The 13897-nt window shown below is 39.5% G+C and overlaps 1 protein-coding gene across 1 annotated transcript in view; it reads left to right on the forward strand.

Moving 5' to 3' along the window:
- LOC134538593 (atrial natriuretic peptide receptor 1-like) overlaps positions 1–13897 on the forward strand; it is a 302281-nt gene that overhangs the window by 52303 nt on the left and 236081 nt on the right. Inside the window, exon 4 of the mRNA XM_063380019.1 lies at positions 13443–13557. Coding sequence (XP_063236089.1) covers positions 13443–13557 — 115 coding nt within the window. The remainder of the gene's footprint in view (positions 1–13442; positions 13558–13897) is intronic.

Raw genomic sequence — 13897 nt, forward strand, 5'->3', positions numbered from 1 at the left:
TTTTTGATTTTGCGATACTTGTTAGTGGTGTCTCAATGTGGGAAAAGGCTACACCGAGCAATCCTACACACACCCTCAATCCCGAAAAAAAAAAAAAATCAATATAAAGACACTGAAATTTCGCGAAATGTTTTGGTCGCAAGGTAGGCTGCAAACATGTATGCTTTTGAATTTATTTGATGATTGGATCACGTTTGTTTGGACACTCTCTTCTACGACTGTCAACTACCAGCTAGCATTGGAGTGGCCGATTCACGTCTCTCCATCCGAAAGAAGGGAAGTTCCTGCAGAAATAAATAAGCCAATAGGAAAGCACATATGTGTGTTGAGTAGGTACTATATGCGGGATTGTGAATTTCAACCTTGCGGCCAAATTTATAAATTTCCTGGTATCTTTTAAAAGATTGTAAGTTTACCAGACTGTTCCAATGAATAATTTCTCACTAAGAAGTGTCTTTGGTAATTATTATCAAATAATCAACGCATTGCATAAACTTGCTTGAATATGCGTGATGTGTGTGTGAGGGCTTGTGTGTATGTGTGTTTGCACTTGGGTTGTGGTAGTTATGCTCTCCAAAGACTTGCCGGTCACAGTTTTCTTATTGCTTCCTAGCCAAAAGACAACTTTTTTACTTTTTTCCCCGTATCGTGTTGTGCTTCACGGAATGTTCCTATAGAAGCGTTACGCACAGCTGGCGTCAGATTTGGACCATCGCCAACACGCAACTTCCTCTTTCTTGTGCGATATTGTCAACAACGTTGTGGTTTTACGTCCGTGCACTGCAGAAAATTTCTAACCGTGAACTATTTGAGAGAAAATATTTATATATGTATTTAGAAGATGGGAACGAGATATATGTGTGACCCTCACTTAATAGTTTATTAATTATTTTGTAATATCAATGCACATAGAGAAATTATTTTTCTTAATTTTGAGACAAAAAAAAATATTGAAAATATCCCAAATGTTTTTTTCCATGTTGTAAAATTCGACCAACTTCTGCTCTATAGAAAGATTAATCTGTAATTGCATTGCGATCTTGAGAGTAATATAAACAAGAGTAAAAATATCTGAAAATAAACTAAAATATCGTTGACAGTCAAAAATTATAAATTAAAAATTTAAAATAGATGTGTTATAAATTTACGATTTTTTTTATCAAACGTGTTTATCAGTCTAAATTACGACCCGAAAAAAAAAACACATTAAAACTTTTGCTCTAACGTTTTTATTTGTAGTATATATTTAGAGAATAAATAATTATTTGTTGTTACCATTAAAATTATTTTATTTGTTTCTTATTCCTTACGAATCAAATTTCATGCTTCAAAATGTATTTTTAATTTCAATGTAGTTATGTTTATAAATGTGCATTTAATAACAATAAAAATCTAAAAGTTTGCTTAAAATATTTGTTTGTTCTTTTTGAAAGTTGTTTTATACCGCCAAAATGTGTATACAGGTGTTTTAAAATATAAATATTTATCCTCACCCACCACAATTTTTGAAATTTTTATTTCTAGTATAGAACCACGCCAGAGGTAGAACGTGAAGAAATGTGTTTGTGTTTGTGCTCCGTATGTTTCCATCCGCCTGTTGATTTAAAATTCTCTCCTTTTTTATGATCTGGTTCTGATTGCATTCAAACGTTTGAAGTTTTTTTTTTAATTTTTATTTTATCTACGAGAACGACAATCTCAGCTAAATGAACCGAAGACCCGCAGTAATATAGTTCTCTTGCTGTGAGTGTTACATTTATTTAAAAGCTTGCTGTTTCTTTTTTTATTTTTAGGTTTTATTTTGCTTTGATAGGAGGTATGTCTGTAGCGTGTGTCGCGCGTGAAATAATCTGCAGATTTTTTTCTCTCTTGCGCGGACTCAACGAAATGTGCGATTTTATGTTAACTCCATGCGTGCTTGCAGAACATAAAATTTTATGTGTGTTTCACGTAGATACTGAATTGTAAACAAATAATGCCTCGCGTATGGCTTCACCATATTTATTACTGTGAAATATGGATGAACTTTGCCTGGCCAAAAGCCATTCCGCTTGTCGGCTTTGCAGATCAATATTTGGGAATATTTAAATAAGCGCGCGTTATGCATATGCGGCTTAGCGAGTGTTTTTTTTAAACAGCATCAAAAAAATTTTTTTACGACATTGGAAAAGTTCTTTGATGAAAATAAGCTCAAACACAAGGAATAAGCTAAGTGTGATACCACGCTCCACTTACAGAATGCGACATCAATATTAACAAAAAATGGGTGCGTGTACTTATGCTGTCGCGTTAGGAGTTGTATTTAACAGGCGTAGTAAAAAACCAACTTAAAACTAATGCAAATAATTAATAGAAATTCAATAATGGAAGATGAAAGAAATGGAGGGATATAAATGCGGTTGGTAAAATATAAACTCAATTACAAAATCCAAACAAATTCTCAGAATTCAATATTAATACGAACACGGGTATAAAATTAATTATTTTAGAAAAAAATAATCGAGATGATTTTAATTAATAATAAAAGCAATAAATATGCTGAATGTTTATTCTATATTTGAATTCAAATAGGTATTAAATAATGATTTAATAATTTTCAATGCAAATAAATTATACATACGGGATCATAACCTTACTTATTTAATACTCTTGAAAAAGTTTATAAACACAATTTGTATCACCAGTATTAACAATAAATAAATGTTCTTTTTATTTATATGGACCAGTATTCAATATCAATCACTAAAGTATGTGATTTAAAAGGACACATAATTTTTATATGTAGCTATATATACTTTTTTTTCCTCCTGTCAATTTTTTTGTATGCTGCTCGCGCATTGTAAAAAATTCTTTCTCATAATATTTTCATAACACGCCCAGAGAAGCAAAATTTCAAAAAAATAAAAATGGCGCCTCCAACAACTGCGGATGCAAGACGTTCTGTATAAAGGCCAGCTCGGGCTCCGATAATTCGATTTCTTGCAATCGAATCGCAGGGACGCAGAACAATCACAGAGAGAACGAAACAGCGCTCAACTATTCTACATAACCTTGTTCAAGAAGCACGGACCATTCACTTGTGTTTCTGCGTTCTTGATAGCAAGCACTAGGCCTACATGCCCGAGGGTGAAAAAAAAAATTCGACTTGTACGTCATCGTGAATCACGTTGCACATTTAATGTAGACATACTAAACAAACGCAGCATTTGCATATTTGAAAATAACGTATTATTTTTGGTTTGGGTTGATTTTCTTATTTAATTTGTTGATAGGCCTACATATCGATTCCTAGATCAAACAGAAAAGCGAAATATTTTTCAAACAATTTGTTTATAGCAAAAATTCAATCTATTCAAAATTACAATAAATATGACTTATTACTAGAAACCGGAAAAATTCGTGGGTTCAATGACCTCCAGTATGAACTCCATAGTTCTACGTACACTCGGTCAAATGTCACCCACTCACTGGCTGCTGTCTTGTGAGACGTTCCAGCGTAAGCAGCCTGTGATTCGATAAAGCTTTGGTTGGGTGTTTCACATTGGCACAGAGTCATCCAGGTGAATTGTGAGCCAATAGCAGAGGCAGCACTGAGGTATAACTATTTGTATTTTAGCCTATCGCGAAATGAATTCGCGAATTTTTCCGGTCTCTACTTATTACGAAATTCTAATTTCATTCAGTTGCCAAATGAAAAGGAGACGTTTTGCCCGGGAGTGCAGAGAGAGTCGTGTAGTCTCTAGCTCGGAGGTCATTCGAATCGCGGAATTTTTTCCCCGTCCCCTACTTATTTCGGTTTGCAGATACGACGTCGACGGGGTCGGTTCGGTGGCTACTGGAGGTCGTAAAAGTGGGTTTTACGAGCCTCCGCGCAGGACGGCGAGGACCTGGGTCGCCGAGACAGCCGCCGACGGAGCGGGAACCCGGGCGCGCGCCCCGCCTGATTAACGAGCGCCGGGGAATTAGCACATGCCGCCTCCCGCGATGGGTTACCCCGCTCCGGAACGTAAATTAGTTCCCGACACTTATTTACAAGCGTGCCGTTTAAACCTGCCTATGTTTTAGGCTCTGAAATATTTCACCCGGAGGCTCGTGACAAAACAACAATTAAAGAAAAATTATACGAACATAAAACGTTGAAAAAATAAAAGTTCAACGTTGAAAGTTTTGAGGCGATGCTACTGTGGATAACTGCAAGAATTACCTCCTTCCCCTTCCCAACCCTTCTGACGGAACAGATTTTCGAAGAACAAATGATTGAAAATTGTGATCGCTTTTCACGCTAACATTGGGGTAGAGCCCGCGTCGTCAGATTCTCATTTATGTTTTACGGCTGTTTGGGCAAAAAAAAAAAATGAAAGGAGTTAGGGGTTGTACATTCAGGACGTGTTTGCTTCCGTAATAAATATTTGTAATTTGTATGCCGTCGGTAGACGCGGATCTGGAAGTAAATCAACCAATCACGAAGCAAGGACGATGCTCACATTGTTTAACAATACAGTCTAGAAATTCTTTCTTTCGCGAAAAAAAAATTCTCATTAGTTAGGTATTAGGTAGCAAGAGATACTGGGATTCTTCAAAACTTAAATTCTCATTTGTATGGTAATTCGTCTTTCTGCAATAGCTAGAAACGTGCTGACTGCTCCCAAATTTCTAATTAGGTTTTGGGCGAATTCCTAAAACAGTTTATATAAGTTGTGTATAGGTTATAATTTGGTCGGGTGTATGAAATCTTCCTAGGAGTAACCATTTTAACATTCAGGATCTTTGTTTCTGACGTCACCAGATTGTACTCTGGCGGGAAGGGGGTGAGGAAGGAGAAGGACTTAGGTAGGGGAAAGAACAGGATCATATTGACGGAGATTCTGTATTTATTTGTTAAGTATTGCGCTAGTCCGAGAAGCCGTAACGTGTACTCAAATACTACTCCAAGCTTGTTCGGTTCATTGACCGCTCCAATTTAATGCCTTCAACACTGATATGCATGTCACGTTATTGGGTGGCTGGGTGCTCCCACTCTGTCTAGCTTCGAACCGCAGGCCTCTAGCTTTGACGACCCGAGTGCAGAACAGTCTCACTATTGGGTATGCAACCTTCTCTACACACTAATCTCTACCAAAGCACTATTAAAGCATGTCTTAAAAGAGTCTCTTTAAAACCATCTCTCTATGCCGATATGATTGCCCTGCCCCAGACCTCGCTAAAAACACTTCTATCGTCCTCGGTTCTCAACATATGTACACGAGAATAACACATAAAAATAAATATTTGTAGTTCTACAAGGATGGTGCTTGGAAACTCAGCTGTCAATTATATTTTTTCGTAAAACGACAAGGCAGATCTTTGAACCATTTGCAATCTTACCAAGCTCTGCCTTGCAGTTTTACAAGTGATATCCTTGGCAACCTGGTTTCTAAGGATGTTCATTTTAAAAAAATACAATTATTTTTACAGTTTACGTCCCTGAATTTTCCAGCGCACAGATACAGAAACAATGAGATATTCACCTCATAAAGTTGAACAAAGTTTCGATATCTTTCTTGTAGTATTACAAACTATTTCTTGGCAAATGGTTTCCATAGTAATATTTTGTATGAGAACAGAATTTTATTTTTGTGTGTAGGGTTGAAAAAAAAATTATGCCTCTAAAACAAAAAAAATAATATTATACGGGTCGTTAAAATCCAAGCCCACTTGGCTTGAAGATAAACCCAGAGCCTTGTGAGCGGGGAATGTTTCCCATCCAAAATGTTGTTAAGGGTAGTGCGTACGAGACCGACGTCAAATTGGGAGTTTCCACGAGTCTCTAGCGAGCCTTCCACCAATCTCCATTCTGTCGTCGCTCCAACTCCGGGTCGTCTTGCGCTACCCTCGCTTCAATCTGCCCCTCCCCCCCCCCCCCCAATCCAACCGCCTTCTTCTATATCTTCTCAGACCCTAAGGAAGGACAACCTAATCTTCTTAGCGCCAGCTTACTGTTATGTTATCCACATTGATCCTTCCTCAGGCAGTAACGATACGAGGATAACTGACTTTTAAGGCTTTGTCCCACACGCCGACTTGGTTATTTCACATCGTTTTCATCACTATTAATCAGAGGATGTTCTTAAAAAAGATTTATTGATTATTTAATTCGTTGTCAGGTCACCAATTTTCTCGCCAAATATTTACTACACGTTATCTAATAGCTTTAGAATGTGACGCAAGGGATAATAAGAACTTGCGTTACTTTTTACCGACTACTAGATAAATTTAAGTTGAAAAAAATTTGAGTATTTCAAGACGTTCGAGTAAGGTAGCGAATAAGTACTTCCTTGTTGGGATACAACTGTAACCTTACTCGCGGGTCTTATTCCATAACGTGTCCAAACCGAATCCCGGTAAGGAAAAAAAATCGGCAACTCTTTTAATAAACGGTTCTAGGTGCGAGGATAGAAACTGGTTTCAACGCATTCCAGCGGATGTTTCTCATCCATCGATACAATTGTTACGGCAAAAATCCTAGCGATAGCAGTACAATCGTACGAATTAAATGGTGTTATTCTAATTTTCTCAAGTGCTTTTTTAAGTGGCAATTATTTATTGTGGTGACCATTAAAGTGAACCAAATGTTTTCCAGGCTAGCTTCGCTGTTATAAATAGAGACCTGAAAAATTCGCGCATTCATTTCAAGATAGGCTAGGATCCAAAACGTTTACATTTTTGCTGCTTCGGTGATTGGGCCACAGTATATCTAAAGGACTTTGGGCCAATGAAAAAATGTAAACAAAAGAAGTAGTGAATCAAGAGCATCCCAGTTAACAGGTGCTACGAGTCAGTAACCAATGAGCAGATGCAATTCTCCCAAGTGCATAGAGGATCATGGAGTCCATTCTATAGGTCATTGAAATCGCGAATTTTTCCGAGCTCTAGTTATAAAGTTTCATTTCACACACCAACACGCTTGGTACGTTCCCCGATGATCACGAAAGAAACTATATACGAGTTAATAGGCGTCAGACGCGAGTCCGCCATCTGGACGAAATCAACGAGAAAATTGTGCTCTGCGCATGCGCGGAATTAGGGCAACACATTAGCCACGGATACGACAACAAATTCAGTTCCCTAAAAATAAAGGGACTGGCCGTGTCCTATCGTGCACTAGGAATACGGTTGGGGTACAGTTGAAGCATATTCAATACCTGAACCCTCATTTTCGTGTCTTGAAATTCCGTCCTAGATACAGCAGAGCTGGCATTAGTAAAATTACAGGAAAATCACGCGGAAGTTCTTCTCGGTAATTCCCGTGCACCCTTTTTTTAAAGATCAGACTTAGTCCCGGTTTTTAGTTCAAGAATCCTACATTATATTTCGTGTCAGAGATTCGTATTACTAGTTTTATTTGTGATGCGTGAGAACACGTGAATTCGCTTGTTGCCGAAGTTAAATGTTACACACACATCACTGGCGAGTACCGAAAGACTGGCTCACGTTTTTTTGACGTGACAACATCTAATAAATCGATGAACGCCGGCTGCACGCACGAAAAAGTGTCCCGATACGTGCATTGTCCCGTTATGCTGTGTCCCGTTACGCTCATCGTACGCTTGCGCCGCATCTATCTCTCTTCCACTCGATTGGAACAACCATCGATTTGACTCTTTCGAAGCACATTAAACTTGAAACACTCCCATTCGTTTCCTACTTTTCCTATCATCGTCCTATTCTTAACAGAATAACACAGATTGGAGCAGGTGTTGTTGCCTAATTATGTGTTCCGTGTGTTGCTAATAGGGCAAACACTCACGTAGAAGGAGCGAGTGTTTTTTTGAATGTCGACTTAACAGGTCTCTGAAGATTTTGTTAATATATTCCACGGTGATTCTTGTGAGTTTATGTCGGCCGCGGCAATAAAGTCTATCACTGTGAGAAAAAAAAAACGTTTTCATAACGAGTGTTCATAGTAGTTGACCAAGAGTATGAGCATTTTTATTGAATTCCTCTCCAAAAATAATTAACAATAGCCAATTATCGTATTTTCCCTTGACGTAGTTGATGACAAACGAGGTAAAATGATTTACTTTAGAAGTTCTAAATAACAACATTATGCTTTTTTCTCTATCCAAGTTTGTACTCATTTAGAGTCATATTATCCATAAGTTTGACAGAAAAATACTTCCGTCTCTCGTAATTGATTGTGTATATATATAATATGATGTAAGTGCTATTGCGTTGCTTGTTGTGAAATGTGATGGTTGCGATCGAACTGTGATCAAAGCAACGAGTATTCAATATGTTTGATGAAGGATTATAATTTGTGTTTGGTACCACGTGCCATTGAAGTGGACTATGTCAATAAATGTCTGGTTTGAACCTTTTTCGTGTTTCGGCACGCAAATACTCCCCGCGTATTCCATGTCCCGTCCACGAACAGTGAACAACAGTGATGACTAACTGGGTGGTCCCGTAAGCCATGGGAAAGTCTGCGGTTGACACGGATGAGAGTCACACACGAAAAGTTACGAAGTTCTCCGAAGTTTTCCGAGCGCTAGTGAAAACAAAACACCATGTTGAAAAAAGAACATATTTTAAGGTCATAGAGTATTTTAATTAAAGCTATCCTAATATACCCAACCTTTTCTTTTAGTTACTTTGCTATTACATAGGTACAGATGCTTACCAAAACTTTACTTTTAATATTTTATTTCAACTGATTTGAGAAAAGGAACAAACACATGTCTGCACTACAGACTGGTAATACCTAACCATCTTTGAAACTGTACATCTATACATTTTATTGTAGTGTTAAGTTTTGCAATCTTTTATCTGTGTATTTTAACAGCTATATGTTCATTTTTATCATCAAGATAGCAGTAATTTTTATGTTACAGATGATATTGTGCTATTTGTGATATGTTAAACATTTTTAGCCTCCAGTTAAGTTAAGCAACTGGATTGGTTGCCAGCTTGTTTGGCGAATGTTCAAATGGTATGGTAACTCATGTTATTGCTGGAATTGTTTTAAAATGATGTGATAGTGAACCGGGAGGTAGAGATCAAAAGGAGGGCACTTATTCAATCATGGAGGAATGATGGAAATTATTTATTTTGGCCCATTTTATGGCCTGACGGATATTCTAGTCATATATCCGAGTTGAATACTATTTAAGTTTAAAGCTAAAAAGAGCCTGAAAGTATTTATGATATTTAGTCTGTGCAAAAGAAGTGTTACTCCTACCAAATGCCGTACACCGGCAGCTATGATGTTTACACATCAAAAATTGTAAGACATCAAATATTAATTTATACGTTTCTGTTCCTTGGATTAGTTTAAAAGAGAATTAATTATGTCTAGCCTTCGAAAAGTTCTATGACTTTCGGTGTCAACCAGCACTAATAATTTTTTGAAAAAAAAAAAAAAAAAAGAAAAAAAAAGGTGATTTCTTTATTGAGCATTTCGTGACGCTTTGATCACGACATCTCCTTGACTCGAGTAGCTTGGATTCTGGGTTGAGACCGTGTCCTTGGCGAATAATTCACCGACGTTTCGGTCGACATTGCAGTCGCCATCATCAGGGAGCAATTACCTACTGAACTGCTCCCTGATGATGGTGACTGCAATGTAGACCCGGAAACGTCGGTGGATTATTCGCCAAGGACACGGCTACAACCCAGAAGCCAAGCTACTCCAGACAATGGCCGTGAAAGCCTGCGAACATTATCTCCTTGACTCGCCCAACCAGGCGTGTGTGTGAGGAAAGTTTCACTCCGGAAAATCACGATGTGTATAGGAACGCGTTGTACGTTAGGGGAAGCCTTCTTTTCACAGACGAGAGAGCCAAATGCCCGATCGTGCATCTTCGGGGTTTTTTTTTTAGTTCATTGTAAATAAATATGTCGGTAATGATAAAAGGAAATACCATAAACAAGGCAACGGTATTTATTTGTACGCCGCCATATTTTTCGTTTGCCGTGTGTCCGTGAATGTTTATTTTGGACAACTCATGATAACTAATGGTCAATTAGGTTAGGTTAGCTACATTATAAATACTTTGAAACATTGTGGACGGTTGATTTGGTTAGGATAGCTACATTAAAGATACTGTGAAATCATGTAAACTGTTTCCTAGCGCTGGATAGCTACATATTAAAAAGTTATTTGCTAAGCAACCATAAAATGATTTTACAGTATTTTTAATGTAGCTATACTTACCTAATATAACCAACCATCCACAATGTTTTAAAGTATTTATAATGTAGCTAACATATCCTAATCGACCGCAAAATTTAATGCCACACCGGTTTACCCAATGAGATAGGACGGCGTATGACGTATGAGTAAGCTACATCCCAAATAAATACACCTGTTGTGGTACGGGAAAAAAAAAGCGAGCATGAACTTCGGGGAACTTCGGGTGTGGCTCTCTCGTCTGTGCTGACTGGCGGCGGAGTGAGTGGTCAGTGTAACCACTCACCACCAGGGGCGCTTGCGTCCCTGGTCACTAAATCCAGTCCTGGATAAAAAGCTAAGCGGAACACGAGTCCAAGTGCCCAACCCCCGCATGTTAGATTCTTTTCTACTCTGACCAACACTTCATACAGACCATCCTCTGTCTCCTGTAAATTCCTACACGTAATGCATGCCAAATTACATCCCGCATGAATGTGTCCAGGGTTTTCCCTGTGTCTATGCAGGTTTTACCTGGGCCCAACCTATCTCTAGTTATAGTCTAGATTTAAGAGTGAGGGGAGTTAGTAATGGCGCCAATCGTTGCCATGGCTGGCCAATCCCCTCCTAGCACATGATGCATGCGACTCTCTTCCTGCGTGGCTAATCCCAGCATGACTAGGCGTATAGGCTTCGGCCTGAGACGCACCTAGGTCCCTCCCTAACCCGGACCCCTCCAAAATACACTTAGTTTATAGTTAGGTTAGGAAAAAAAAATCAATCTTGAAAATAAGGCTTCCCGTACGTTAGGGAGAGCGACTGAGCCGGGCTCAGTGAGCGCGGGGCGCGGCCGGGCGGTCAGCCGGTCCGAAGGACGACGCGCAACAAGTCGCTGTTTACGGCCCCGCAGGTGCTGCGCCGGCGCTGATGAGAAATTTCGCGCGTGGCCGCGTTGCGCGTCCCTCGCTTCCGAAACTGTTTACCCTCTCCGTCGCGTCGCGTCGCGTCGCGTCGTGGAGAAGCTATCGCACCCCCCCCCCCCCCACCTCCTTCACTCTCACACACACTCTCTCTCCTTTCTCCCTTCTCACAACGAGATGATTTCTCGAGTGGGCGAGCAAAACCCCTCTCGGGAGATTTCCGAAAACCCAACCGGGTTAACTCTGCCGGAGTAAACAGACACTCGTTCACAATTTTGAAAAGGGAACAAACAACAAGGGGTGGGTGGGATGTGGTCACTTCAAAGATACACTATTTTAAAATTTAAATATCTCACCTTGAATGTACGAAGAAAGCTGGTTACAAACTATCGTAAATCTATCGCCATCTTCGTTAAAATACTTTTTTTTTTTTTTTAAGTTTAATCAGTTTAAACATGAACCCACGAGAAATCTTGGTGTTATAATAGCAAAACATAAAAAAAAAAAAAACTGGTTAAGATGACTTCAAAAAAACAGTAATTTCTTCCACAAGTGTATTTACACTATCTATACCGACAGATAGAACGCGGAAGTATAAAAAAAATGGCGCAGTACCTACGTAGTTACAGTAATCTGAAATTACGAACAACTCTTCTCAATTTTTTAAAGGCTAATTCTTATTTTAAATGCCTTTACATTTACTGTAATTTCTAACAGTGTAAAAGGAAAAAAATAATTGTAAGGTACACAAATAAATCTAACACTTGTACAATTTGTCAAATGCACAAAAGTACAGAAGCATGCGAGTGCAAATTGCAGTGACGTTGACAAGACAGTAAAGGCCCGAGGGCAACTGATTTTGTCCGGCCTCCTTCCCGTACTTCATCAACAATTTTGCAACTCCCCCCTCTCCCCATATAAAAACATGTATTCATGTGACAATTTTCGTAAGCAATACCACAGGCACACAGAGAAAAAGGTTTGTTTGAATCAAATATTTGTTTATATATGGCGAAACAAATATTTACTTGTGGAACAAAATATGTTGTTGGTTTAACCAAACTCGGTAAACCACAAAAATAATTTGTTACATTTAACCATATATACATTTGAGTTGACAAAATCATTTTGTTGGGTCAACAGAATCTTTCCTACTACAAAATATTTGTTTGAATTAACAAACTATATTTATTTCGCCATATATAAACAAATATTTTGTTGAGGCAAACAAACCTTTCTCTCAGTGGCATATTGTTGTACAAAGTTACAATTTTTTTTTGTAAGTAAGTATTACAAACTACTTTTTGGCAATTGGCAGAGAAACGTTTCCCCCCCCCCCTCTCTCTCTCCATCTGTGTGTGTGTGTGTGTGTGTGTGTTTGTGCGTGGTGGTTCCCGACTACACGGTGTTGCTGACGTGGAGGGCTCAGATCAATTGCTCAATGAAGCAACCCCCAAGCAGCCATTGGCTGACTGACCAACAGGGACATCATCATCGCCAGTAGCGGACCCCAGGGGCGGAGCACCCGAACTTGGCATCGAACCCCTAGGCCCGCTGAATGCGGCCCCTGACCTCCTGTTTTTTGTGCCTATGACGGGGATCGTGAAATAAACTGACTTTGAAAAAAAATTACGCAGCGAAGAGATTGGTGAATACAAATGGCCCGAGTTGAATTCTAATTTAATTTCGAAGAAATTTTTTTTAAATTTTATTTTTTACGTTAAACTCGTGTGTTGTCCAGCCTTCCTGCGTTTGTGTGTGTGTGTGTGTGTGTGTGTGTGTGGGGAGGGGGGGGGGGTGAGACGGGGGTGATTTAATATTTAAGCTGAGCAGCTGGCATTTAAGGGGCCCGCCTCGTCAGGGGTGTATGTTTGTTAGTGAGGCAGGATGATAAGTGCGACGCTCGCTGGTGCTTCTAGCGCGGTATAGCCTCTAAGCGCAAGGGTGTGAACTGGCGCGCAGTCTTCTCGTCGTGCACATGATAACTGTGAAATTTGAGCGGTGACCGTAACATTGTATGGCTGAGAAATGAAGATAAAGGTGTAATGCAAGTCCCTTAAGTGCTTTCAAGAGTCTGTACTGGTTGTTTTATACGCCTAAAAATTACCCTGAAAACATGCGTTTTAGCCATTTTAACTCTTCTGAAAATACGGTTTAAAAACTTCATCCGAGATGAAAAGTACTTTCCGGCCCTCACGGAACTCTTGAATGCTCTTCGTAAGCAGACCCCCACTCGGATATCTCGAGTAGTTTTGTAATCACGTTGTTTTTCCTGAAGCTCTGCGCACCGTGTGTGTGTGTGTGTCCGGTTAGGCGGGGGCCTTAACCGCTCAGGTTATCTTGTTGCTGACGTGGAGGGTTGTTGCTGGTTGCAGTCGTGGTGATGTGCGCCAACCCAAGGACGGTGCGGGAGATCCTCCTGGCGGCAGACGAGCTCAACATGGTCAGCAGCGGCGAGTACGTCTTCTTCAACATCGAGCTGTTCAGCAGGTCAGTCCGCCTTGCACTGAAAGAAATTTTTTTTGTATATTTTACAAGGAAAATCCTTGGAAACCCTGTTGCCAAGAATATCACTTGTGAAACTACAAGGCAGAGCTTTGTATCACGTGCGATTTTGCAAGGCTCTGCCTTGTAGTTTTGCAAGAAATATCCTTGGCAACAGGATTTCCAAGAATTTCCCTTGTAAAAGTACAATTTTTTTAGAATGTACCCTCCACCCCACCCCTCTTCCTACCACTATATCCATTTTTACCCCTAACCTAACTAAAAACTAAGTGTGTTGGAGAGGGTTCCGGGTTAGCGAGGGAGACTAAGCGCGTCTCAGGCCGAA

Source organism: Bacillus rossius, chromosome 13 (assembly GCF_032445375.1).
Source record: "Bacillus rossius redtenbacheri isolate Brsri chromosome 13, Brsri_v3, whole genome shotgun sequence".
Taxonomy (NCBI): Eukaryota; Metazoa; Arthropoda; class Insecta; order Phasmatodea; family Bacillidae; genus Bacillus; species Bacillus rossius.